The sequence below is a fragment of the Cyclopterus lumpus genome, chromosome 22, assembly GCF_009769545.1.
Source record: "Cyclopterus lumpus isolate fCycLum1 chromosome 22, fCycLum1.pri, whole genome shotgun sequence".
NCBI classification, from domain to species: domain Eukaryota; kingdom Metazoa; phylum Chordata; class Actinopteri; order Perciformes; family Cyclopteridae; genus Cyclopterus; species Cyclopterus lumpus.
In genome coordinates, this window is record NC_046987.1 from 13,644,591 (window position 1) to 13,670,638 (window position 26,048).

At 41.7% G+C, this 26,048-nt stretch overlaps 1 protein-coding gene across 2 annotated transcripts; it reads right to left on the reverse strand.

Moving 5' to 3' along the window:
- Nucleotides 1-2,373: 2,373 nt before the first annotated feature.
- asap3 (ArfGAP with SH3 domain, ankyrin repeat and PH domain 3) lies at nucleotides 2,374-24,740 on the reverse strand. 2 transcript variants are annotated; one of them, XM_034525500.1, is made up of 26 exons: nucleotides 24,401-24,740; nucleotides 21,111-21,183; nucleotides 18,646-18,791; nucleotides 16,855-16,929; nucleotides 15,680-15,729; nucleotides 15,083-15,206; nucleotides 13,809-13,894; nucleotides 13,408-13,483; nucleotides 12,327-12,413; nucleotides 11,973-12,082; nucleotides 11,048-11,117; nucleotides 10,845-10,932; nucleotides 10,502-10,550; nucleotides 9,550-9,716; nucleotides 9,267-9,400; nucleotides 9,018-9,109; nucleotides 8,722-8,902; nucleotides 7,814-7,899; nucleotides 7,570-7,685; nucleotides 7,418-7,485; nucleotides 6,588-6,695; nucleotides 6,166-6,388; nucleotides 5,579-5,813; nucleotides 5,159-5,369; nucleotides 4,843-4,974; nucleotides 2,374-4,417 (listed from the first exon to the last, which is right to left on the reverse strand). In XM_034525500.1, exons 1-26 carry the CDS (start codon nucleotides 24,524-24,526, stop codon nucleotides 4,343-4,345), a joined length of 2,988 nt encoding a protein of 995 aa, XP_034381391.1. In that variant the 5' UTR covers nucleotides 24,527-24,740; the 3' UTR covers nucleotides 2,374-4,342. The 2 variants fall into 2 exon arrangements, with proteins under 2 accessions (XP_034381391.1, XP_034381392.1); XM_034525501.1 differs by having other exon boundaries at nucleotides 3,407-4,417; nucleotides 4,847-4,974; nucleotides 24,401-24,727.
- Between the last annotated feature and the right edge of the window lie 1,308 nt (nucleotides 24,741-26,048).

The following is a 26,048-nucleotide window of genomic DNA, read 5'->3' on the forward strand; positions in this document are numbered from 1 at the left end:
AGAAATCCTCTTGTATTTTTTTCAGGCCCTTGTACTTTTAAAGTCAGGTGACTTTTTGATACAAAGGGTTTAACCATTAAGCCCAAACAAATAACTGTTTGGAGAACTGGAAACTACGACCAACTACAATTACAGCACACTCAGCCCTTTACTGACCCAAATGCTGGCCAAGCGCAGGACCAATAACAGTTTTATTAATCCTTTGACTCTTTTAATATTGTTTTTGTTAATGTGATGTAGGATATATCATGTATTTATGTTGCGGTGGAAAAAGTACAGCACATTTTCATACCTTTATTCACACTCGGGGGATGTTAACGTTGATTAGCTATATATTCTATGTTATGAATGTTTGGTAACATTTTACTTGTGTGCAACTGTTATATGCATAACAGTAACGGCAGGTTTGGAGTCAATTTGTAAAACTACAAAGCCTTAATTTCAAACGTTTGAGGGATTTATTGTTATGAGACTTACAGGAAAGAAAATCCACTTTCCAAATTTAATTGAAAATCAACTGTATTGGAAGCTAGTTGTCTCCAAACCCTGATGTACTATCACTGCTTCTTAAAAGGCTTTTGCTTTCTTCTGCACCGCGAAAGAATGAATGTTCTTGTGTCTAATGCTAATTCTTGACACTATAAATTACTTAACACACAGAGCTACAATGTACAAGACTAGTAAATAATACATCATATATTTAATTTGGAATATTATCAGGTTTTGTAAGATATTTGCTGAATCCTTATAATAAATGGAAAAAATGTATAAAATGTTGTCTGACTGAAGAGAAAATCCTAAATCATCACCTGCATCCTTTGTTGCATTGAAGGTTAACAAGCTGTGAAAATACCAACACTGTGAAAAAACACAGGCACATAAAGTAATTTGCTTGTCCATCAGAGCCTCTTCTCAGCTGATTAAGTGGAGGTTGGATAAGCCTGTGTTCAAATGCAAAAAGGCAGCATTACTGGAAATATATCCCACTTCCAAGTAACCATTAATGTAAGCCAGGATTTGTGGAGATGCATTAAGTCGATGTGTTTGCTCACTAAATGAAAAGCATTACCGATGTAGATGGGTTTTAGATCGGCAGATCTGAATATCTAGGGTATTAGTAAGTTAGAACATCCTCTATTATATTATATTTAAATAGATTACAGACACTCATGCATAAAAAGGGCCATACATAAATATATATATAGCATGTCGTAAACAAAAATAAGAAAGTACTGTATGTTATATAAATAAAAAATAGTTAGTCATTAAACAATTTTTAAATAGTCAGTCAATAGAATGCAATAGAAATCCTTAGTCACAGTATGACATGTCACAAAGTATAAAAAAGGAATAATAGTGTCCTTGTATAATATGAAAAAAGTGATAATTTAGTATGTCATAAAATGTATTTAAAAATATAGAATTTCATTAACAAAGTATGGAATAGCATAACAAGTTTGAAAAAAGTCAGTATAAAGTCATTAAAAAGTATACTATGTTGTAAGAAATCCTGAAAAAGGTAAATCGCATAGCATGTTCTAAAAAAAAGATTTAAAAATGTCATGGTATAGTACATCATACAAAAAGTCACAACATATAAATGTCATTAAAACTGTGGAAATGTCACGTCGTAAAAAGTCATGCTTTTAGGCAGGCCTAATGGAGAATTGTGTGTACTCGGTTGGCAAAGCGGAACAAGTCGTGGCATTATTATCCTGACTGTTAGTGAAGTGACCGGTTATGTAAGTGACAGGTTGGAATTTCATCATCCTGGCTCTGGTTTGGAGGATCAGAACAAAAGTCACATCCGGATGGTGAACAAATGAGGCTGGAAGGAATGACGGCTGTAGGGAAAACTGATGGAGGGAGAGATGGAGAACTTGGAAGGTATAGAGGGTAGGAGGAGGAGGAAATGCTCTCAGGGTGCCAGAAATAGTCGGGAGAAGAGCAACTGTCAACATGTATTTACAAAGGGTCCATTTGTTCAGTTTTATTCCAGTTTAATTCCAGAAGATGTGGTTTCTTTACCCATGCTTGTTTCACAAAGTAATGCTGTTTAGTTTTTTTGGACAGGCCTTGCTCAGTCGGCGTAACATATTGCACAATCCAGCTCCACAAAATGTCCATTTGTACAAGTGTGCACAACATTATCACGGCCACTAAAGACCTGTCACAATTAGATTTATGCACATTGATACGCATTACGAGGAAGTAGGTTTTACATGTGCACTCAGTCGCTATTCATTTCAGCGACGTGTCCATGTGTTGAGGATTAAGGACTCAGTACTGTGGATGTGATCCGGCTTAAAACCAGATCACAATACATTAGTCCATTTTAGTCATAACAGATACAGAAAAAATAACACTTAATTCACACTATAAGACTGTATGGCACTTTATTAAAACATGTTTTATGTGTATTTACAAATAGACTGTAGTATTGTTTACAATTGACAAGAGTTCCCACAGTTGTACTTTAATGCAGTCAAGTCCTGCTTTGCATTTATCTGATAATATGCCGGTCTCCTGTTTGCTTAATACGTTACACTATAGCAAGGCAACAGAGGCAGAAAGAGAGACAAGGAAACAGACTTGTTTGTAGCATTTGGTGGCATCTAGCGCTGAGGTTGGAGATTACAACCAACTGTAATGTCTCCAGTGTGCCAACCGTGTAGCTGGCCAACACAAAAACACTAATGGCCCTTTCTAGAGCCAGTGTTTGTCCAGTCTGGGCTACCGTAGAAACATGGCAGCTGGGCCTGTGTAGAGGACCCCGAATGTAGATTAACGACTGACAAAAATAGGATTAGAATGTTCAGGTGATAAAGTAAAGAAAACATACTTAATAGTATATTCCATTTCTGCCACTAGATCGCCTTAAATGCTACACACTGTACCTGCAGCCGGATCCTCTCTGAACACTGAGGATGCAACTGTGTCTATTCCCTGCTTGTTTCTCTCCGACAGCCATTTAGACAACTAATGAAACAGAACACATGACACTAGATTTAGAGGACATCAAATTACCATTAACATGGAGTAACACTAATAATATAATCCTTTATAATGCATAACAGCTGAGAAAACAGGTGATATATACTGTACATCAATGGACATTTATATACAAGTTTGTACAACAAATTATGTGTAATAACTGAAATGTGTTACATGTGTCACTAATATAAAAAGTGGAGCAGTTTCATCTCTCCCCCAGCTCTCCATTCTTCCTTAAAGGTTCCTAAATCTACACTGTGTGTAATGGAAGTGCAAGTGTGCTTGTGTCCTGTATACTGTATGTGATGCACATGTGTCCACAGTCTGTGTGTGTGTGTGTGTGTGTGTGTGTGTGTGTGTGTGTGTGTGTGTGTGTGTGTGTGTGTGTGTGTGTGTGTGTGTGTGTGTGTGTGTGTGTGTGTGTGTGTGTGTGTGTGTGTGTGTGTGTGTGTGTGTGTGTGTGTGAGTGTGAGTGTGTGAGAACAAATGACTGCAGTGGGGTGCAGCTGCTAACAAGCTCTCTTTGAGTGCCATTTCTGCAGAGAGTCTTTTGATTTTCTGAAACACGCTGTTGTTATTTCAGGTTCTCTGGAGACAGATGCCGGGAGCCAGAAGAAACTGGATCCTCCACTCTCCTTGCAGGCAGGGAGCTGTGCCCAGAGTCGAGATGGCTGAGCTAGAGTTTCAGATCTCTGCCCAGGCGCCTGCCGTTTTGTTGGAGACAGACTGGCAGGCACAAGGCCACTTTTAGAGTCCCAGGGCAGGCTGCAACACACACTGGGCAGGTTCAAACCTCAAATCCAAGTCTTGGTATACTATTATTTAAGAGAGGGCTTTCTAACTATTTACATTAAAAATGCTGACAACTCTTCAGAAGAATTTTTTCTCAATGAGTTTAAAGTGCCTTAAAGGGTGTTGCCCGGCAGGTAAGTTTGGCCTCAAGTTACAAATCCTAGATCAGTATAGACAACTTAAACATCTGCAACATGATGTATAATTACTAGTTAAATGGAAGTAATAGAGCAGTTTCTACACCAACCACAAATGCCATCGTACCTCTTAATAGTGATTCATGGTTTTAGATATCTGTAATTAAAAAATAAGAAGAGGCCAACCCTTCCCTTGTTGGTTTCCAGAATGAGTATATGTTTAAAAAGTTATAAATTCCTAAAACAGTGCCATTTATCCAGAGGTATCTTGTATATCCTCATGTGGAAATATTCTCAGGTAGAGATCCACTCTGTAGATAAAATCCGCTGTGTGATGAAAATAGGTTTCCAGTAAGCATCCCATGCTGGTTCAGTTTCTGTTATGTTGCCACACAGTAGTTTCATATGTCCCTGTCCCTTCAGTCTGTTAATTTGTGTACATAGTTGACAGGAAAGGTCCCAATCCTGGATGGGTCCCCCTCTATGTTACCAACCTGTGAGGATATAGACAAATAGAGCACTTTATTAAACCCAGTGGGACATTTTCCTGTTACAGAAGCTTACGGCATAAAAGACAAAGATAATAAGCAAAGCAAAATATACAATACATATCAAATAGTGAGAAAAATAACCTAGACAGTACTCATCAGCAATATGCAATACTAAGCATTCAATATTGAACCACTCACACATGTAAATGTGTTCATTGAAACTTCTCCCACTTCTTGATTAGTATACTGTAGTTGTAGTGCAGCTATGTATCATGTAATTCAAAAGAGTAATGTAATGTTTATGAAATGAGCACATATGAACAGTCCATGAAATATATTTTCCTTCCTGGTAAATCAGCAAGGCACCTTTTTTTTATTTTTTTTATTTTATTTTTTTAGAAAAATCAATAAGCTGTAGTTGCACTTACCCACCAGTGGGGGTCATTAGTGGCGGTGACCACAATGATCTCATCTTTGAAAAAGGCAAGCTGCTCAGCACTGACTGCTCTGCAGTCCACTAAAGCCTTGACACGCTTCTGATGTGGCCTGCTGCCAGAAACCTGAAGGAGACATGCAAGATATTTTCTAGAGTTCCACGGGCATATTTAGGTTGACTGTGAAATCTCACAGGATTTTGTTCTGATGCTCCACAGGCAAACATAAATTCAGTGGAATTGAAGAGTGTAACATGAAGGACTGAATACAGTCTGAAAGCAATAGAAAAAGGCTTCAAGTGATTTTTACCATCGCATTCTTGCGGGGCCGTGGGACACAAGTCACTGTAGGTGAGGGTGGTGGTGCTGGAGCAGGAGCTGGGCTGAAGCCTGGACTGTTACCCGCTAAGCTGCAGTAAAGCTCCTCCTGGCTGCCCACACAACTTGGAGACAACAGACCACATTTCCCTTGGTTGCCTCCTGCACCGCTGGTCCGACGATATGATGTGGTCTTCTCTGAACTGGAGAAGTCGTGACATATTTGTCATTTCGAGTTGCTTTTTATTACGTCAAAACAGAGGACAGCTGGAAAATTCATCCGTGTAATAGTAAAGATTTACCTAGGATTTAGGATTTGGTAATATTTCAGTTGTGCTATTAGACATAAATTACATTCTTTCATTGGCCTTCTTTATAAATGTGTTATCACATTGTAGTCGTGCCGGCTCACCTGACAGGCCCAATGTAACTCGGAGAGGATGTTGGCGTGACACTGCTTTGAGCTCCCTGTCCTTGGGGAGACCTTGGTGGTCTCGCCCCTTGGCCTTGGTGTTCTGTGTTGGGTGAAGGGGGCCCATGCCTCGCCTGTGTCTGGGGACTGGAGGAGTTGGAGGCAGGGTTAGAGCGTCGTCGTAGTAGCGGGTTGCCATCCTTTGTTGTAATGGAAATCTGGGGGTCTGAGCGACCTGTGGAGGGGGAAAGCAAGGTAAGGAATTTGAACCAGCGCACCACTGTAAATCGTATGCATTTATATGAACAATATACATTTAATTAAGTTAATTCACTTAAAAACAAACTACCTCAAATTAAAACCAAATACGTGTTAAACTGGCACCACTCATTGGTACTGCCATGTAAGCAATATTATACTGGAACATTTGCAATCATAGAAACAAACCATTATTGATTTTTGACAGTTTTGAGAGCAGTGCATATTATGGTAAACCAAATCTAATTGAATACAACCTTATTAATCCCTTCCAAAAAATTAATTGGGGGTATTTTTTTACAAATAAGCAGTGCACTGCAGTAGCTCACCTCTCAGGATGGATTTAGCTGGCAGTGGTGGAGGCATCGATGTTCCAGAGGGGGCGCTGTTGGCTGGAGGATTTTTGTATAGAAAGTCTAGATTCTCATATGTCTGACATGGCCGGCTTCCAGCCTGACTGCTGGCACCATTACCCATGCTCCAGCGGGCAAAGGAATTTCCACCACCTCCATTTGAGGCTAGAGGAGAGCGATTTTTGGGTAATGGACTCACCTGGAAGAAAGTGGAAAGGAGCACAAGGCCATTTCTAGTTTCTGCTCAACATTATTTGTTTAAATTCTTTTTATTGCCTTTTTCTCATTAGCAGAGGAGATTGCAGAGGAAACCCCTCTAATGTTCTTCCCAAAAAGGCAATAAAAGCTTTTTTTGGCCGACTCAAAGCCAGTAATGAGAGTGGCGGTGTGTTGTTTACCCTCTCATCCAGGTCATCCTCGCTATCATAAAACTCCTGAGACTGTGTCTCCCACATGAAATCCACATGGATCTGAGAGTTAAACTTTCCACTCTGGGCCAGCTCCAACTAAAAAACATAAACAAGCACAAACACTCAAACAATGAAAAAATAAATATTGGGCAGTTACAAAAAGGGCAGGAATATACGTCAACATAATGCATCAAACATCCATCTGCAAGTTGGGAAAACCTAATAACAAAAAACTACCTCCTGACTGGAAATGATCAGTCATATCAGGGTGACCTTGTGTTCCATAGTAAGAGCAAGCCGGTTAAATTAAATAAAAGTCCTGAGGCCAGAGCCAGCCCAAACCTCATTGCAGATTTCATATTACAAAAGAGATAATCCTAATAAAAGTAAACGGGTTGAATTTCAAAGCTGCTTATTTGTGTAACCTTTTTCAATCTCGACACACGCTTGTAAAAGAAGGTTTTGCATAATCAAAAGACGATATTACACAAGGCAGGTCTGATTCAGTAGGGCAGATGGCCGGTAAGAAAATAAAAACAGTTCATAAATGATACACACTGGGAGCCGATGAGGATAAGATTCCTTGACCTCTGAGTGAGTCCTTAGCATAGCTCCGCTGCACGAGGAGTTATTTCAAGGTAGTATTTCCAGCTGTGGAAGTTGTCTTGTTGTGTTTAGGGCATTGGCTTTCTGGTAGACATTTAATGTTAAAACTTGAGTCCTCAGTGGAATTCACCCACTTACTGTGTGTGCTCTTAGAATTTGTGAATCAAAGCTTAAAGCTGAATTTAAAAGAGAGAGAGAGAGAGGGGTCTCACCAGCTCGACACACTGTGCATGCTGCAGCTTCCGTGCAATATCAAGGGCCGTTTCTCCTGCAGAGTTCACTACAGGATATTTAAAAGAATAAAATGGTTTAGGTATTTATTGATTACACTAGATGAAAGACAAATGGAGCAAAATAAGTTTACCTGTGTGTAGGGCGGCCTTTGCTTTGAGCAGTAACTTGAGAGACTCGGGTTTGTGATGCAGGACGCTGTAGTGAAGAGCTGTGTTTCCTTCCGCTGTTCGCTTCTCCAGGCAGTTGCTGTAGAGTGAACATACAGTATGGGCAGAAGGTGTTAAATATCACTCATGTCTAATGCTGAAAAAGCACGTAATCATCCTCATGCAAAAGAGATATAAATCATTCATGACTATTTGTCAGTGTCTGACCTATTCTGGCAGAGGAAATCCACAAGTGCCAGAGAGCTTCTTTCCTCCTGACGCACCGCAAGATGAAGAGCGGTCTCTTTGATCCCCTGAAACAGGAAGAAAAGAGCACGCATGAAGCCACATTGTTGACCCTCGGAAAAGGCTGTCCATCTTTACAAAACCTTTTCACTACATTCACCGCCAGTCAGTACATCAAGTGGCTGTATTTTGTTTCTTTGTTTCTGAGATATGCAACAAGATTACGAGAGCAGGTAGTGTCTGAGGCTGACTGTGACACAAACGACTAATTTGTGTTTGTGTGTTATAAAGTGGAAACATGCCTCGAGCTTTAAGCATTATCTGTTTATGTGAAGTGCAAAAAAGGGAGGAGCAGGAGAGGAAGAGAAGTGGCTGCGTAATTCAATCAGCTCGTCTCACTTCTTCTCAAGAGACGTGAGCTCTGACCTTAAAGCTGAAATAATAAACGAGGGCCAACCAAAACAAACAAACACACATACGCACACAGTGGAGTCAGCATTGTTACAGAGTGCTTATTCTGAGCAGGAAGTGCATGACAGACGGGGTGGAACGTGATTAAAGACGAGAAGACGAGGCATTGAGGAGAGAAAAAAGGAGGACGATTGAAATAGAGGCCAGAAGAGATGGGAGGGCCTCCGATTTACCCACCCACATGGATCGTGCACACAAGAGGACAATTAACACATTTTTCACATACTGTAACTATCCACACCCCGCCTCCATTCTGTATGTTGTGGCATTTTCTTTCAAACCTTCTAGCATTTGATTCTATTTTAAGCCATTTTTTGTCAAAGTCCTAAAATGACTTGATTGTATGAATTCACTACACACATTCCCACCCCGACGGGACACAGGTCGGCAAGAAATGCCGGCGTGGAAATGAGCCTCACCTGTCCATCGGGCAGGGTGAGCGGTTTGGAAACGTCGGCTCCCTCAGCGTAGAGCTGGAGAAGAGAAGTGAGGTCATGACTCCTCACAGCGTCATGCAGCCGGCCAGGGTCTGCTTCTTCTCTACGCAGGACGTACCGACGCTCAGCGTACTTCGCCACAATGTACTCCTTTCTGGCATTCCTAGTTTTTAAATGAACACATTTTAATTAAAGATACAATAGATATACATCACCAAATGGTCTTTTATTGTTCTTGAACAATCAGATTGTTAGTTAAACATAATTCAGGGACTCACATGTCACTTTGTGGTAAGGGTTTAACAGAGTCATTTGGAAGGCCCGCCTCCATGATGTCATTGAATCTGGTGTTGCCAATACTGACAGCCAACTGAAGGGACACACAATGCAGCCACAAAGATGTGCTATTAAAGCATTTCAATGAAAGGCAGACATTATCATGAAGTCTAATTAGTAAATCCTGACAATACAAAATGGATTTTGTCTATTTGTGTGTGAATTGATGTTTCCAAGGGTGTATTTAGTACCAGAAGCTCAGAGGTGCTCAGTAGGTCCAGGGTGAGGGACTGGATCCTGGAGTAGTGGACACCGAGCTCTCTGTGGATGCCAGAGCACTCTATACAGGTCAGGATGCCCAAATTGGTGGACAGCCACGTTGGATCTGAGATACACAAAGAAGTCAAGAGATTGTGAAACCCATTAACACTATGAAAACACAGCTTGAATTGAGAAATGTTGTTTGTTGATATTGCCGTGCTCATAAAATAAATGAAACTGGTTAGTTATTTGTTACTGATCAACAACAATGACCTGGTGCTCCACAGTCAGTGCAGGCCTCGTTGCCGGGCATGTGTCGAAGCTCTGCGATGATGCCTCGGGAGAGTTCCTGGAGCCCGCTGTCCTGGAGGTGGAGCTGGTCGCCTACCAATGCTGTGTTCAGGGCCTCCTCCTTACTGTTCTGCAGCACTGACACCCAACTTAAGTACAGGGGCACACATACAGAAAACATTAAGTAAATAAAAGATGCTAAATATTATTTTTTTCCCCCCCAATTTCCACATGTTGTAACTGCTCACTTGGAGGGAAACCAAAAGATTGATCATTTTAGTCTTTTCCCTAGACGATCAGAAGTGGTCCACCATGTGTTTTGCATATGTTTTTTGCTCAGCTGCAGAGTAATAAGTCGTCATCATCACTCTCACTTTCATGAGTTCTCTACCCCCCCGGACTGAAACTGAATCTCACGTTCTTCATGAAGCTCTGGTTCTTAATTTCCCTTCAAACAATTCCCATCTCTCTCCGTTCCTTAACTCGCACACAGCACATCACATCAAAGAATCTGCCCGGAGGCCCCCACACACGGGAAGGGTAAGGGACAGAACCCCCCCCACATGCACTCCCCTCAATCCCCACATCACAAAACACAAAGTTCCCTTGCTTGTGGTTGGAAAGAGAAGTCCCACCCAAACCCAGCTGGCCCAGTGGGCTCCTAGAGGACAGTGTTTTCTTTCTGCATCATTTAGTTTCTCTCCCTTTTTGGGTATCGTCAGCCCATCTTGTTCTACATCATCAGACTAAATACTCCTCTCTTTTATCATCTTTAGTATACTTCTCTGCCTTCTCTTCAAGTGCTTATTTCCTATGAAAGACATGAGCTCAAATAAAGGTGCATGACATGTAACAACTTGCTTAGACAAATAAAAAATACTATAGTGTAAGAAAGTGAGTTACGTTAGCAGGTTAGAGCAGTTTCAACACTTACATCGTACATTCCTGTTCGTCTTCTGCCTGGAAACGGTACGTCCGATTATCTATGGAGAAGGAGAAGCAGTGGTTAGATGTTGTCATTATGTCTTAAGAATCAACAGAACATGGAGTTTAAAAATAGAAATGGCATAAAACAAGCACATAATCACCCCTTTGTCACACGTCACAACAGTACATTATTCATGAGAATCTCTGGCATCCATCCCATATAACATATACACATGGGGAACAAATGGGCAAGCTTCCACACAGCTGCACTGAACATGACTCTTAAGAGTATTTAATGATGATATGTGGAGGGTTAAGTGTTCCGGGTCAAACGTTAAGATTGAACCTACGAGTGACCAGGTCAAAGGTCCTCCTGTCCTCTGGGTTTGGTCGCACCTGACAGGTCAGTAGGTTCAACTTGGCCGGCGGTCGATTGATCTAAAGATGGACACGGACACTAATGTGAGCATGTGCTGGAGAATTGGACAGATTTCAGATGACACTTTGATCTGAATCTGAATGCTTGGTGGCAGCGTAGCCCGTTTTTCCTCACCGTACTGTGGGAAATTGTCAGGCAGCCAAATTTCACTCCACACTTCCTCTTCTGCCAAACCTTCCTGATCCTGTGGGATGACATGCCAAAGGGAGAAGAAAACAACTGAGTGATCAACCTGAATGATTTCTGTGCAGTACATTAAAGTGCTAATGTTGCATAATGGTGATCGACACAAAGTGCTGGCCAAACTAACGCGTGTTTACAGCACTTCACTCTTGTTTTCATTATCTTGATTGAATCAGTTAAAATGGCTGAGAACGTCTTCTGTTGAGTCAGAGGCCGGAGGGAGGTTTGCTCTCCCGAACCACATCCCCTCTCCTTATCATACTGTAATCAAGCTCTCTCTCTGTGTGTGTGTGTGTGTGTGTGTGTGTGTGTGTGTGTGTTGCAAAAGCTGGATCCGTTCAGTTGGCGAGTCTGCCAATAAGTTCCACAGGAGGGGCCCCTGCTTGAATCTTCATCTGACAATAATGAGGACCAGGTGAGTAGACACAGTCTGAATATTCTCTCTCTCTCTCTCTCTCTCTCTCTCTCCCTCTCTCTCCCTCCCTCTCTCTCCCTCTCTCTCTCTCTCTCTCTCCCTCTCTCTCCCTCCCTCTCTCTCCCTCTCTCTCCCTCCCTCTCTCTCCCTCCCTCTCTCTCCCTCTCTGGCTCTGATTACTACTGCCCTCGACAGCAAAGTGTATCACTTTAAAAACGTTAGAATCGTTGGGAATATTAACATGAAAGTATTCCTGGCTGTTTTGATGAAACAATAATTATTAAGGTATTGAGCTTCGGCACATTAAATTACACGATTATTTATCGGCTTTACAGCACTTTTTGATGTTGTGCACATCCTGTGTTCCATGTGTTTTCTATTCTAATACAATACGTGTCTGTGACCCGACATTTGGACACTGTAACTATTGATTTTACACACCCATCACTCTTCTTGAGCAGGAAGCCAGATTTCTCTGTCCCATACTTCTTGTTGCCCTGTGGTTGGTGGATGCTATACCCATTGCCAGAGTTCTTCCTGTTCAGATACTCCTAGGATACAAACAGAGATTTAGGACTTTACTTCAAAAGCTTGAGGCCAAAATGTAAAACAAGTGTTGCGAGTCAAAGTAATCCCATAGCATCAACTAGCAATTAAAGCTGTCTGCTGCCGGACATTTTAAAGCCCTCATTTTCTTAATATGCTAAAACAGTATAACTGAAGATATTAAATCTGCAAATGTACGGTACTTTATATATAAAGGGTAAAGCAAAGAGACATTATAAATAAGCATACCTCTTTCCCCTCCACTTGCAGAAGTAATCTTAGAGAATCCCTCAACTGAGTGAGATGTTTCACCTCCTCGTCCTGATCCACGCGCACCTAAAAACGCAAATAAATAATAAATAAAAATAGCATTAATCGGAAGACCAACATGTTTTTTGATATCCGGTGTCTTTTTTTGTTTTTTTGTTCCAAGAATTGGGTGTGGAATAACATCAGAGCTGTGTGTAATGGCCTAAATAATGCAGAACAGAGCTCAGTACTGGGGTGTGTCGTCCTAGGAGGTTGTGCATTTTGTATTAAAGCAGCAGCAGAGTGACCAGTCTTTTATGGTACATAAGTCTGTTTAACTGAAATATCTCTGCATTTTTCCAAGGAGCCATAACACAGATCTCGTCTGTATTTCCTCCTTAAGGCGGAGGTCTGGCATGTCTGAACAGGTCTCTGTTCTGCCTTTGCACAACCAGAAAAGCCTCTACCGTTCTCGGCGTCACAGTTAACAATCTGTTTCCAGGGCTCCTTCCAGAAAAGGGACTGGAAGCCCGTCGGAGTGTTTGGAGAAATAGGTGTGCATCAAGGAAGGAATGAAAATAAGGGATGCTTTCTGTTTCGTCTTTTGGAAATAGAGGGAAGCATTTCTGGGAATAGGCTGCAATAAGAGTCTCTGCCTGTGGGTTCAGCTGGGGGGTTTCAGAGGAGGGGGAGAGACTGAGGTTGTGGCTGTGGTGAGAGAGGAACAGAGTGCTATAGGAGGTAGTAAAACACATTGTGATTTACAGTGAGAGCTTTACTGCCTTCTTAAACAGTAAGATTGAGAATCGGCTGACAAATTAAGAAAACAAGTAAAGGGGGGAATGGCGGTATGATAACATAAATATGTACACTACGTGCGTTTTGTAAATTGTGAAACGTCAGTTTGAGGCAGTCTGAGCAACAGCAGTTACCACAGACCCTAACCTTTGACCTCTTAATCGTCTTCTGAAACCATAACAAAGCTGGATAATAGCAATACTGTTTGCAGACACTAGATGATTAACACACTGGTTGGTTTGATGCAGGTAGACAGACAAACCAGCAGCGGCTGTGTATTTACCGTGTGGACAGAAGCAGCAAGCTTTTCAATAAAGGGAGTGAGATTCTCTGCAGCTTTCAGTCCGTCCTGAAAGAAACTGAGAACAGAGAAAGAACAAATGCTGAGTCATGATGGTACTTCAGTCCAAATATCCAAATGCACACCAACCAAAACATCACATGCTACAGCTGTATAAGCAACTCCCTTCCCACATAAAACTATTGGTATGATTAAAATAGGTTAATGGTTAACAGCAATAATAGAAAGCATAGATAGCAAAATCTCTCACTGAAAACCTGACGTAGAAATCAAATCCATATGTTTTACAGGCCAGGAAAAAGTCTTTGTAGTTGTTATTTCACATGTAGAACAAAATGGCAACAAGGTCAAAAATAGTCAATGTGACATCGGCTGAGACTGACCTGAGCTGGGCCTGGAAATATTTGATGAGGCTCTGGAGAAGATCAGGGCCCTGACGCACCTTGAGCTCCTGGATCTTCAAAAGATACTGAAAGCATAAACAAAGACTTTTAAAAAGCGATCCAACAATGGCAGCTCTCCATGGAAAGGCCAGAAGGATCCATAGAAACACGAGTTCATTTTGAAGTAGATGCAATGCGTTTGTCAGTGAAATTGACACTGGCCGCTATCGCTTGTCAGAAATGTAGATATAAAAAAAAAGATTTGAAAACCATCGTTTGAGATATTGCAGGGAGTAATGGAACAAAAAGGAGCAGCCAGTGAGCCGTTAGATTAACAGCTGCAGGCCAGAGTCGGCAAACTTTTCAACGATGTAACCGACTACCTTCACTCTCGCTGTTTGCAGACTCATGCCATGTGCAGCATAAAATCAAATCCCAGTTCCTCACAGTATGATGGAAAAAGGCCAATTATTGCCTGACTTCTTTATTAAAACAACAATAGTTTTACTGTCCCAAGTATTCTGTGACCTATAGTATTAAACAACGAGTAAAAAGGGTGTCGCCAAATGAACTCGAACTGGAATCTTTTTTCCACGATTTATCCTCGACTATATATATTTAATATCCTGTTTTGAGCATGTTTCTAATATGTAGCTCCTTACTTTCTCGGATAATTCTTCACATTGATGTTGAATAACACAGACACACAGAGTCTCTGCGTGGACAGAATGACAACATTCTCCATAAAACTAAAGTCTGAATCCATCTGTCTCTTTGAAGCTGAAGCAGAGACAGGCTCATTGAAGGGAGGGTTTCTGTCCTTTGTATATTTATGTGATCTTGAGAGTGTTTCTATGTATGCAGTGTGAGAGAAAGGAGGACAAACAGACAGAGAGACAGAGAGTTGGAGCGGTTTACAACAAGTGGAAGTTCCACATTTTCCCTGCCTCTCCTCTTTGTCTCAACAGCTGGTTTCAGTCAGGATTAGACTTTTTTTCAGGATTTTCTCCAGCTACATGTGCACTAACACATTAAGCTGAGGCTGCATGTAATGACACTGGCAGAGCATTACACAAGGTTTTCATCTGCCTTTCTAATGTGTATAACCAACTTCCACTGGAACTCTGCAATACTCATGTATGTCTTTCTAAAACATGTTTTTTCCATCATAGGAAGTACTGTAGAAAGGGATCGACCCTGGCCATGCAGTTGACCATGGATGGAAATGGAATCCACAAAGCAGACCACCCATGTGAACTAAATCATGACCTCACCTCACACATTTGCAGCTGAAAGGTCCGTCTCTCTCTCTCCATGTCCTCCCCGCCGTCTGATCCCTCGGCCTTGATCAGACCCAGCTGCCTGGTCTTCTCCTTCCTCTCCTTCTCTAGCTTCCCTCTGAAGGGGGGGGGGCAAAAGTAAGAAAGAATCCTTGATGTGCACCATGTACTTCACAATTATTTGTACCTGTCTGATCAACTGTCTTTCTGTAATGATTAACCATTTGAGCATGTTTTCCTCTTACTCATTCACCTTCCTCATAAAGAGAAGATAAAGGAAGTTGGATGAAGGGAAGAATCGGAGAGGTGAACTCTCAACATAATAAAACACTTCACACTGTCCACCGATGCAAAGTGTAATACCTCAGTTTATTTAACAGCAATGTAATGGATAAAGGCCTTAGGGAATGAACTATTATCATATTAACCTCACTCTAGCAAGAACTGATTATGTGCCGCGTGATTCTCCTTCGGCTTAAATTCCTTTTCTCTCATGAAGCAATTGGGCTTAAAGGTGAAGAAGTAGACTACAGTCACACAATATGTCCCCACATGAATGCGAGGTAACAAATTAAGTGTATGGTTAATTACATTTTCACATCATACTCCTTCCAACTCTTCTCCATCTGTTTCTTGAGCTCCTGTAGAGAATACAAGAGAAGAGTTTAATATAGAGTTACTAGTCCACATACAGTCAGGTGATCTGGTTATTATCTGCGTTGATCTAAATAGAGCCAGATAGGACATGCACAGGGACATGATTACTCACATTATGCTAACTAGTCTGCTATCTGGCTAAACGAGATTCCAGTCTTCTGTCGCAGTTACAGTGAAGCAATGTTCAGGGACAGGAGCTGACTGAAGCATTAACTTGTTTTTACTCACTAGTCTGTCAGCAAAGCAAAACAAAGGGACAAATACTGAGCAAGACAGAGCGATACTGTATTGGAACATAACTCAGTCTTACTCATTAATCTGCATAAACAGCCTTAATTTATCCAATGTCTTATAGGCTCAGCTGCATCTAAGATAAAGACAGACAGGATTACCTGCTTTATGAGTAAATCCACCCTAACACTGATTTTACATTGTGATATATATATATATATATATATATATATATATATATATATATATATATATATATATATATATATATTGGACATTTAAGTCGACATCAACAAATGCAGACTGTATTCCTGAGCTGCAAAAAAGCTCCACATTAAAATAAGATCAACATGGGTGCCGTCTTGAAAAGTGTTTCTTTATTCACTGTAGAGCTTGACAATACCTTGATTTAATATCATTTCAATTAAAGGCCAGATGTGGTTATTTTGCCAGAATTCTTTCATATACCTCCATAGTCAGTCTACGTTAGAGATACATTTTTAATTTGCTTTAAATATTGGGCTGTAGCTGAGTGAAAGGAAACTAGACTGCTTGGTTATCACATCCACAGCATTTATAAGTGTTTCTCAAAATATAATTGTGTGTAAAATGGCAAGAGCACCTATACTAATCTAAAAAATATTGTAACATCAATATCAAAAGGCTTTTTTCTTTCAGTTTTGAGAAGCTATGATTTATTGATCAGCCTCAGGATATGTCTTTGCTGTTCAAGTTCCCAAATGAAAACTGTAAAACATCATATCAGTTACAGAAATATGGATTTTCTCTTTTAGACAGGTGTACTCACACTTTTCTAATAACAGTTAAGCCAGCAGTGTATTACTATTTAATACATTTATAATAAACTCTAGACTCACTAGTCTGCTGTCCCGGAGTTCAGACTTCAGCACATTTTCCAAAGGAAATGCCATGATGTTGTTGAGGTTTTGCACCTGAAACATATACAAAGCAAATAAGCAAAGCAGGTAAAATATTCCACATAATGTTACAGGTGGTCCTTATCTCTCGCAGTATGAGCAAACACTCACATGCGCACACTCTATTACACACTCCTATCTCCCTATGGACCCCCATTTCTGGGAATGAGTGTAGGTAACTCAAAAACATGACGAGTCAGTCATTTTGAGCTTGTGATTCATGAAAACAAAACACTGGACGATAATCTACACCATTAAGATTTTTGATCCAAATGGGACTACTTTTATTACTGTTTTTGAACTGAACTGAACATCTGGGGAGAATGAGTCACAAAATAACCAGCTTTACAGCATTACATATTTACCACAAAGCCCCCCCATAGGAATACATAACATCTTTATGGCATGCAGCATGGCTACATATATTCATCCATCATGTCCAGTCCCCCAGTATCCAGTAAACCATTTTAGGATCATAGTGGGATTTCAGCACCCTGCTCTTCACATAAATAATGTCCAACCACTTCCGTGAGCTGACCTTCATATATTGACACAAAGGCCTGGAGACTGGTAAGATTGTTTGGTTGGCATCCAAAAGTTGAGGTAACTAATAGATAACACATGGAGTTCTGACACAGGTGAATACCTACGGTACTCCTAAAGTGACAATATTTTGACAGATGACAAATTTGCAAATGCATGCCTGTATGAACAGTGGGACAAGTAGGCCTGTCACAATGACTACTTTTGTTGGATCATATATCATTACAGAAATAATTTGCGATAAACAACATTAATGTCACTTTAAGATAATTTTATGCCACTGATATAATGATAATATAAGAGCATAAATATGCAAGTAAACGAGGAATTAACTTTTAATTCTTAAAAATATTCAGACATTGAACCAAAACAATAAATAGGACTCTCGGTCTTGGTTAACAATAACGCCCAATGTCTCCGAAATGCGCATATCTAATAATGGCACGGAAAACCCTGCAGTTTATTCTGGCATCATGTGGCTGAAATGTTGGTGGCAGTCTTATGTAAACAAACACGCATGTAAACACAACGGGCAATATCGAGGTCACCAAAACTGTCATGTCCATCTACCGTACAATAATAGTCAATGAAAAAAAAATTGTACAATAAGTCATTCACATAAAAAAAGTTCAAGTTTATGTCAACATACAATAACAACCACAAAGTATGATAAGCCCAAAACGTAAATGCTCATGACCTAGAGACAAAGACGCAACCACACATGCACAGAATTAAGGGACACGCTCATGTTGATTTGGGACCACTCCTTCAATCTCCCTCTGGTTAGTCTTTTGGACCCACTTCCTCCTCACATCTGTAAGACCCAGTCTCCCCTGTGAGGCCTTGATTGACACATTGGAGGGAGTGTGTGAGACGGTGTGTGTGTTGACTCACACGTAGAGGTCTGGGATGAATTATCATCGCCATAGAAACTATTGCTGGGAGGGTTCCGCACAGCCCCAGTTTCTGGAGTCAAGAGGCGTGAGCATGTAGCTGTTGAAAACCCCTTTCCTATTGCGGGTATTTTTTGCATGATCCCGTTTCAGATAAAATAACTAAATGTTTGTCTTTATTTCCATCCCTGCTCCCTCAGTCCTCTAGGTTTTGAACTCTCTAGTAAAGCTAATTTGAGGAAGCCTTTCCTTTCCCTCCCCCCTTTTCCTTCACACTCTTGTTCTCTTTCCTCACCAGATTTTTGAAGAGGGATGTGACTTCTCTGGTAAACACAGCCAGGTTGAGGAACCCTGTGGAGACTTCGTTGTTGTCCTGGGTCAGGTGGCTATTCCCCAGGTTCTCCAGCACCTCTACATACTGCTCCTTGTTGTCAACGTGGGCTGAAAAACAACACACACACACACACGCAAATAAAGTGAAGTGAAGTTAAAAGGTGACTCAGACTTGAGTTACATGTTGGGAAAATCTTAAGAAGGCAGATTGACTTGCTCTGTTGCAGTATTTTAACAAGACACGCATGTGGGATAAATTAGTACTGGTTTCTACCCATGCTGGAGCTGGAGACAGGCAAACATATCGGGACCCATGCTTCTCTGGGGCTTATAGGTCACTTTCCCAAGGGTCGTGACCTTAGCGTGCTCTCACTCTGTTTAATTTATGTGGAAAGGGGCTGATGGAAAAGAATCTGCGCTCCAACTGGCACCACATTGGTTTACATTTCACTCAATGAAGTTTTACCCTACAGCCATTTTAAAGTGAGGATCAGATGAGTACATATAATAAACACAAGTTACATTTCAAGCTCCATGGAAATCATCTCAAATGACTTTGGGAAAAAAATTAAATAATTGAATGATCGTTTAATTATGGAGAACAATTTAAGGAAATAGTACAGAAACATATGGCCCGGACAGCTGCACATGTGTCTGAAGCAGACCAAACAGACAAAAGCAGAAATAAGCAGGAAGTATAGTCTCTCTTCTGCTCCAATTTCCACAAATATGAAATGGTAGCTGGGTGACCAGCTGACACAGTTGTGTTAACTAGTTGAAAACAAAAGTGAAACATTTTGTATGACACAAAAACTGTGAATTTAAGGAAAGTATGCAGACACACTGCAGGACGGAAGAGACGAAATCAAGCAGAAGCAGAAGAACTGAGCCTTCCATGGCTGCATAAAGAAATATATAACAAACAACATACATGCACCAATCGGACAACAAACCACTGCGTCACAGAGGAGCTGAGGGGATGATTTTACAGTTGACCTTTAGAAATGATACCAGCAGAGCAACTCAACTCCTTGACTCCTCTGCCAGAACACACACAGTCTTGTACAGCATCTTGGCAGAGAAGAGGTACTTAGCGGTTTATAGGAATCGTGATCGAAAGAATTTCACTGTGTGTGATTTCACTGTGTGTGTGTGTGTGTGTGTGTGTGTGTGTGTGTGTGTGTGTGTGTGTGTGTGTGTGTGTGTGTGTGTGTGTGTGTGTGTGTGTAACCGACCATCAGACTTGCGTGGGGGAGGAGCAGGCGTACAACTGTGTCCGTATGCGTGGTGAGTCAGACTGTCGATAAACATCAGGACTGATTAAGGGGTTCAACAATATAATGACAGAAGGGGGGGGGGCTTACATGGTCTAATTACGAGAACTAACCCATATGATTCCCGTTAGACAGAGAAGAATAATTAAAGAAATAGAGTAAATACTTATGGACAATATCCATGGACCACTTCTCTGCAGCTACGATGTGGCTGACGATCACATACGATTGCTTAATTCTGGGCAGATGGCTGTGTGACTCATTTTTACGAAAAGCTATGAGTTGCAGCCCTAAAATGGGAAGCAGATTTGTAAGCCAGCACAGAAAACCTACTTAAGGATACGTTGTGCAGTTCCTCTGTTTCTCCCGCGCATTTTTGAGGTGAACACTCACATCTTGTGCATGTTCCCTTCTGATAGATCCATGGCAAGTAATGGTGACTTACTGCGACACATACGCACTAGCAAAACATTCACTTGGTGACCCAGTGCATCTGTTAGGTCGCTGTATAGCACCTCCTTGTTGCTGAAACCACACATACCATTTGCTTTAACACACGCGCACACACGCCACAAAATCGTACACTCCGTATGGATATAAACACACAATCACCCAACATTCCACGCACTCTGGTCCCATAACAATGGGGCTCACACATAAACACCTCTGCCCACATGAGCTTCATGATGTCATCTTAAGTCTTGTACAATTATGCATGTGGAGGCTCCCCTATGCACTGAACAGCTGCAGAGTTGACATGCTTCATTTGTAGTGGCAGCCATCCAACTTCATGGGTTTTGTAACCGGTCTAATGTTGTATTGTAGTAATGCATTTACACACTACAACTTACAAGGTCGAAGTTCGATCTTGACCTGATAAATAGTAGTTTGACAAAACAATCCCAACTCAAGGTTTCTGTGGAGTTTTCCTCCGTATCACCTGGTCTGTGTGCTGTTGGAAGCGTTGTAAAAGCTAGTAAGTAGCCCTCAAAGTACCATTTCTAAGGTCAAGAATGAACATGCATGCATAACTTTAAGCCAACATGGATAAGAAGACCTCAAAGGGCTGTGGATGGAATCACAACAGCTACTGAGGCAACTGAACGAACGCCACTATGAATGACACTATATTATGGGACCCATTGATACTTACAGAGTCCAGAGGTGTGTATAGCTTTGATCATCTTCTTCATCCTCTGTAGAGCTGAGTGGTCCATCTCCAGAGACTGCAATACATGACAAGGAGACAAATATAGGTGTGAACATTTAAAAAAAATGGAGGAGGCTATTATGATTAACTAAGTTTAAGAAAGATACATACTGATGCATAAATCAAGTAAATCCAATGTTGCCATTATACCAAACAGTAATCTGGCTCATTGATTTGAAACACAAAGACCCGAGTATAGGTTACAATCTTTCATAGATGTAAAAATAGGAACTAAAAAAGACTGAATTGATTGATGTTTGATTTGTGTTTGCTGTACTGTTGCCCAGGTTTACAGTAGGTGTGTGTGTGTGTATATCAATTATGCTTAATTTTCTCACGGCCCGACTTAGGCGAACAGGTGAGTCAGCACTTGCCAGCAAGACAACAGTCTGTCTCGTCATGTGCATCCCGGAGTGATGTCAGCGCATTTATTTCCCTTTTTCGATTGAAGCAATAGTTTTTCACATACACGATGTAGACAAAATGCATTAAGTTGGTTTCAATGTACCGTAGTTGGATAAGTAGTCTCTTCCAAACCCATAAGGTTTGAAACTACATCCTGTTTATTCTCCGTACACAGGCCACTTGTTTTACTGAGCTAGGCATGGCGCACTCCACCTACATGCCACTAGAAATAGCTTTAATGAGCCCTGTAATCTAGACTTAACAGAGACTCTGCCTTGTTAGATGATGTTGTTGTTTGCATGCCCAAGTCTTTTCCGATCCACTCCCTAAGTGTTAGTTCTCTAATTAAAAGGAGGTGTGTGTGTGTGTGTTCTGTAATACAACCCTGCAGACAATGAATAGGAAAGTGATTTTGTGGAGATGGGAGTTGCTTGCGGGTGCTGCTGCAGTTTCCACTACCTGGTAAGTTGGTTGGCAGACAGGGGATACACAGTGGAAACAAGCTGGTGCAGGTTAATAGAACAGGTTGTGTTTGTTGAAGTTTGTGAAATAAATCAGGGCACACAAACACACCAACTGGCAGACCAACCCCTCAGTCGAGACAGAAAAAATGACACACACATCCCTTCTGGGGATGGTAATGACCTCCACCTGTAAGTGCATTGATGTTGAAAAAGCATTGTTGTGCCTATGGACCTTGTGAGGTTGTGTTCACCTGTTTTCAGGGCGTGTGACGGCTGCCGTCAGCAGTGCGTGACTAACTGCTATCTTAACCTTATTTACCACATTAAAAAGCATGATGACATACTTAGCTGCAGGAAAACCTACAACAGACATGTTAACCATGAGAGGGGGAACTTTAGATCTGTTCCCATGTCTGGAAATGACATTAAGTCAAGTATAGCTGAAGTTATAGTAAATGAAACCATTCCTTATCCCCGTCTTTCTCCCTTTATCGTTGCCTCTAATCAGGAATAATAAGTAACAAGCAGCCGAGTGTGTGTCGGGCTAAATGGTGTCTCTGTCTCCCTGCCCTCCGTCGTAACCACACACATGCCCACACTTTACCCTAGCCATTAATCAGGCTTGTCTCTACAGAGAAGACTAAACATAATAACCATAGATCTATCTTTAAAGAGACTGTTGCATTTACATCTGTGTGTGTGTCTGTCTGTCTGTCTGTGTGCACATGTGTAGGATTCCAACATGTCCCTCCCCAGAGCAGCTATTCCAGCTATGTAATGTCTAGTATGTCATGGTCATTAATAAGGGTATTATCCAAAGATAAATAAAGCAGACAGCTGAGTAAAAGTCTTTATAAACCCTGGACATCTTTGCTCAGCTGTCATTTTCTAGCCAGGATGACGACTTCAATGAAGACCTTTCATCTCTCAAACGTTTGGCAAGACATTAGAGTCCATCATCCAATATCAATGAACTATCAGGATATCTGCACTATAGACTGAATTACTACTGCATAGGAAACTAAATCATCTCCACCCACATGTTGTATATGTAATTTTAGAAAAATTATCCTCGATTTTCAATTTGCAACAGCAAACCCACGGTGATTCAAACTGATGTGAGCTCTCTCTTCATTCAGGGTTACTGTCGAGCATTGAACCACACCGGTATGTTACAAGGAAGACAGACAAGGAAGGATCAACTTGTGTGCACACTTTGATTGTTGTTGTTTTTTGGCAGAATTCACAGCAGCCTGTCTATTTCCTCCTTCGACGGGGAGTTTTGTAAGAATAGTTTTCAAACCAACAGACCTCAAATAGGGATTGAGCCAATAAAGTACCAGTTCAAAACAGACACAATGCAGAGACTGACATTCACAGAACCACTTTTGAGCATGCGTACACTCACAAAAACAATACTTTATTCTGTCAAATGGCCACACAAGTGTCCGGCATGTCTGCTGTGGGTGTGTGTTCGGTTTGATTCCCATCTCAGTTTGACTCCCTTGAGGTGGAAGACAAGGCCAAGTAAACCCTGGACGTGCTTCATTACCTCGTGTAACCCTTCAACTTGTTCTGCTGAACCTGGACAGCCTGCACAGCCTGCACTGAATAACCATGAGTGTCAGCATCCTGACTTTTCTGAAGACAGGACACTACACACACACACACACACACACACACACACACACACACACACACACACACACACACACACACACACACACACACACACACACACACACACACACACACACACACACACACACACACACACACACACACACACACACACACACACACACACACACACACACACACACACACACACACACACACACACACACACACACACACACACACACACACACACACACACACACACACACACACACACACACACACACACACACACACACACACACACACACACGACTTGACCAGCAGTGGCCAAAGAAGACATTTTATCAGTGGTGCGTCTCCAATTTTATGAAAATGTTATAAAACCACACTATGACTTGTCCAATTCAGAACCAGCTTATTGGTTCCGTACGGCAAAGCACCTGGTCACCATGGAATCAGCACACCACTGATATGCACCAATAACATCAGTTTGTGCGCATAACAAAACTCATTGCACTGTCAATGTGTCCTGTTAGCATTGAGTAGCTATTGCAGCTTTTCGGATGGAACCGTCCGCTTCCACTCCAGAAAGGTAAGCTGCTCTCCAGGTGAGTGAAGCGCGAGCTTCACCTAAAGCCACACGGGCTATGCTAAGCTACGTGGACAGGTAAACAACAGACAAAAGGTGCACGTTTCTCTGCACCGTCTCCCCTCTTCCTCCTCCTCCTCCTCCTCTCTCACCTCATCCACGGTTGAAACTGTGTTCCGACAGTCGCTCATTTTGGACTGAAAACTCGAAGTCCCCGGCGAAGACAAGTCCTCGTTTGTCAGGACCACAAAGTCCGAAATACTGATTCGCTCCGGCATGTTGAGAGCTAAACGGACAAGCTGACAATCACTGCGGAGAAAAGGGAGCCAAAGTTTCACGAGCGCACGTAATTCCCATTTGATGAACACTAAACAGTTTGCTCCTCCATAAACGAAGACTGTATTCCGCAGAGAGCTGATCCCTCAAAGCGCCTTTAAGGTAGAAACTTGTCTAAAGTTAGACCTGCGTCCTGGCCGAGTTTAGGCTCCACTCTGCGAATGTGTGCGCGTGGAGGTGCGCCAGCGCGCTATTGTCCGCCCAGCGAGGGAGGGAGCAAACTCCATCATCACGTGGGAATGTTTGCGCTTTCTGGCAGAGTGAAAACAGAGAGAGAGTGCGTGTGTGTGCGTGTGTGTGCGTGTGTGCGCGCGCGTGTCTCCTTGCCCTTCTTACTTCTCATTTCTATGCAAAGTCCAGAGAGTCTGCAGTGTGGTGGTCGCCATGGATATGCATAATACCTCATTCAGAGACTAAACTGAGGGGCAGGAATTTCACTGGATGAGGTGATGTTTCTTGGATAGAGTATTGCAGTGAGGTTGAGACGTACAACTTGAAGCTCTGATGTTTTACCAAAAACAACTGTGACAGATGAAAAGTAATATTTTATGTGCGGGGCTTTTGCACTAAACGCAACTGAAACACATGCAGCACCTCAGCTCAAGTTCAACCACACTCAAGTAGGGGTTTCGTAGCTGTGCAACTGCCCTTTAATCAAGAGTTTGGAGGTATAACTCCCTCTTGGCCATTCTGTCGGATTAGTCTCCAAAGCTTCTCCCTCTTCCTTTTCATCTCATGAAAAGGCATGTTTTATTGAGGGAGGATTTCTGAAGACCCTCCCCTCTGACATTCTGAAATCATATTGACAGAGTGAACAAAATGAAAAGAGTGCTTCGGAGAGGTGGAAAAAAATACAAGAGTTGTGTATGGAACATAACTCCTGCATGCCTGGCATTGTCAAGCCTGTCAACTCATAGAAAAGAGGTGTATCACTGAACATTGCCTTTGGGGTGAGCAGTGATACAATACACTCTGAAGTGCCAATGGGTGACTTTAGGAAGCAGCATCAAATACAGAGGCTCCCTTTGGTTCTACCACAAAACCACATATTTACCTGCACATGAGCTTTTTAAAGGGAGAATTTGTCCCAGCTCAATAGGCAACTTGAGGTTATTTAACACCTAACTAATTCACTTTGTGGAGACGTTTTTTGTCATTTCTCTGTACGTTCTTTTTCAGCTTGTCACAGTGAATAAAGCCGAATAGTTGTGTGTCTTAACTGTGTGCAGTCACAGTGGTACCGTGTTTATATTCACAAAGATAGACAAACTCCGCGTTTGATATCTGTATTTACCTGCATACACATGCACACACACACACACACACACACACACACACACAGGAAGCACAAAGTGAAAATCACTTGATAACAAAACAAATACCTGCAATGTTTTCTCATGCAAATGAAGGCAACGGACAATTCAAAGTGTGAACTAAAGTCTCCAGAGGGAAAGCTGGGGGGGG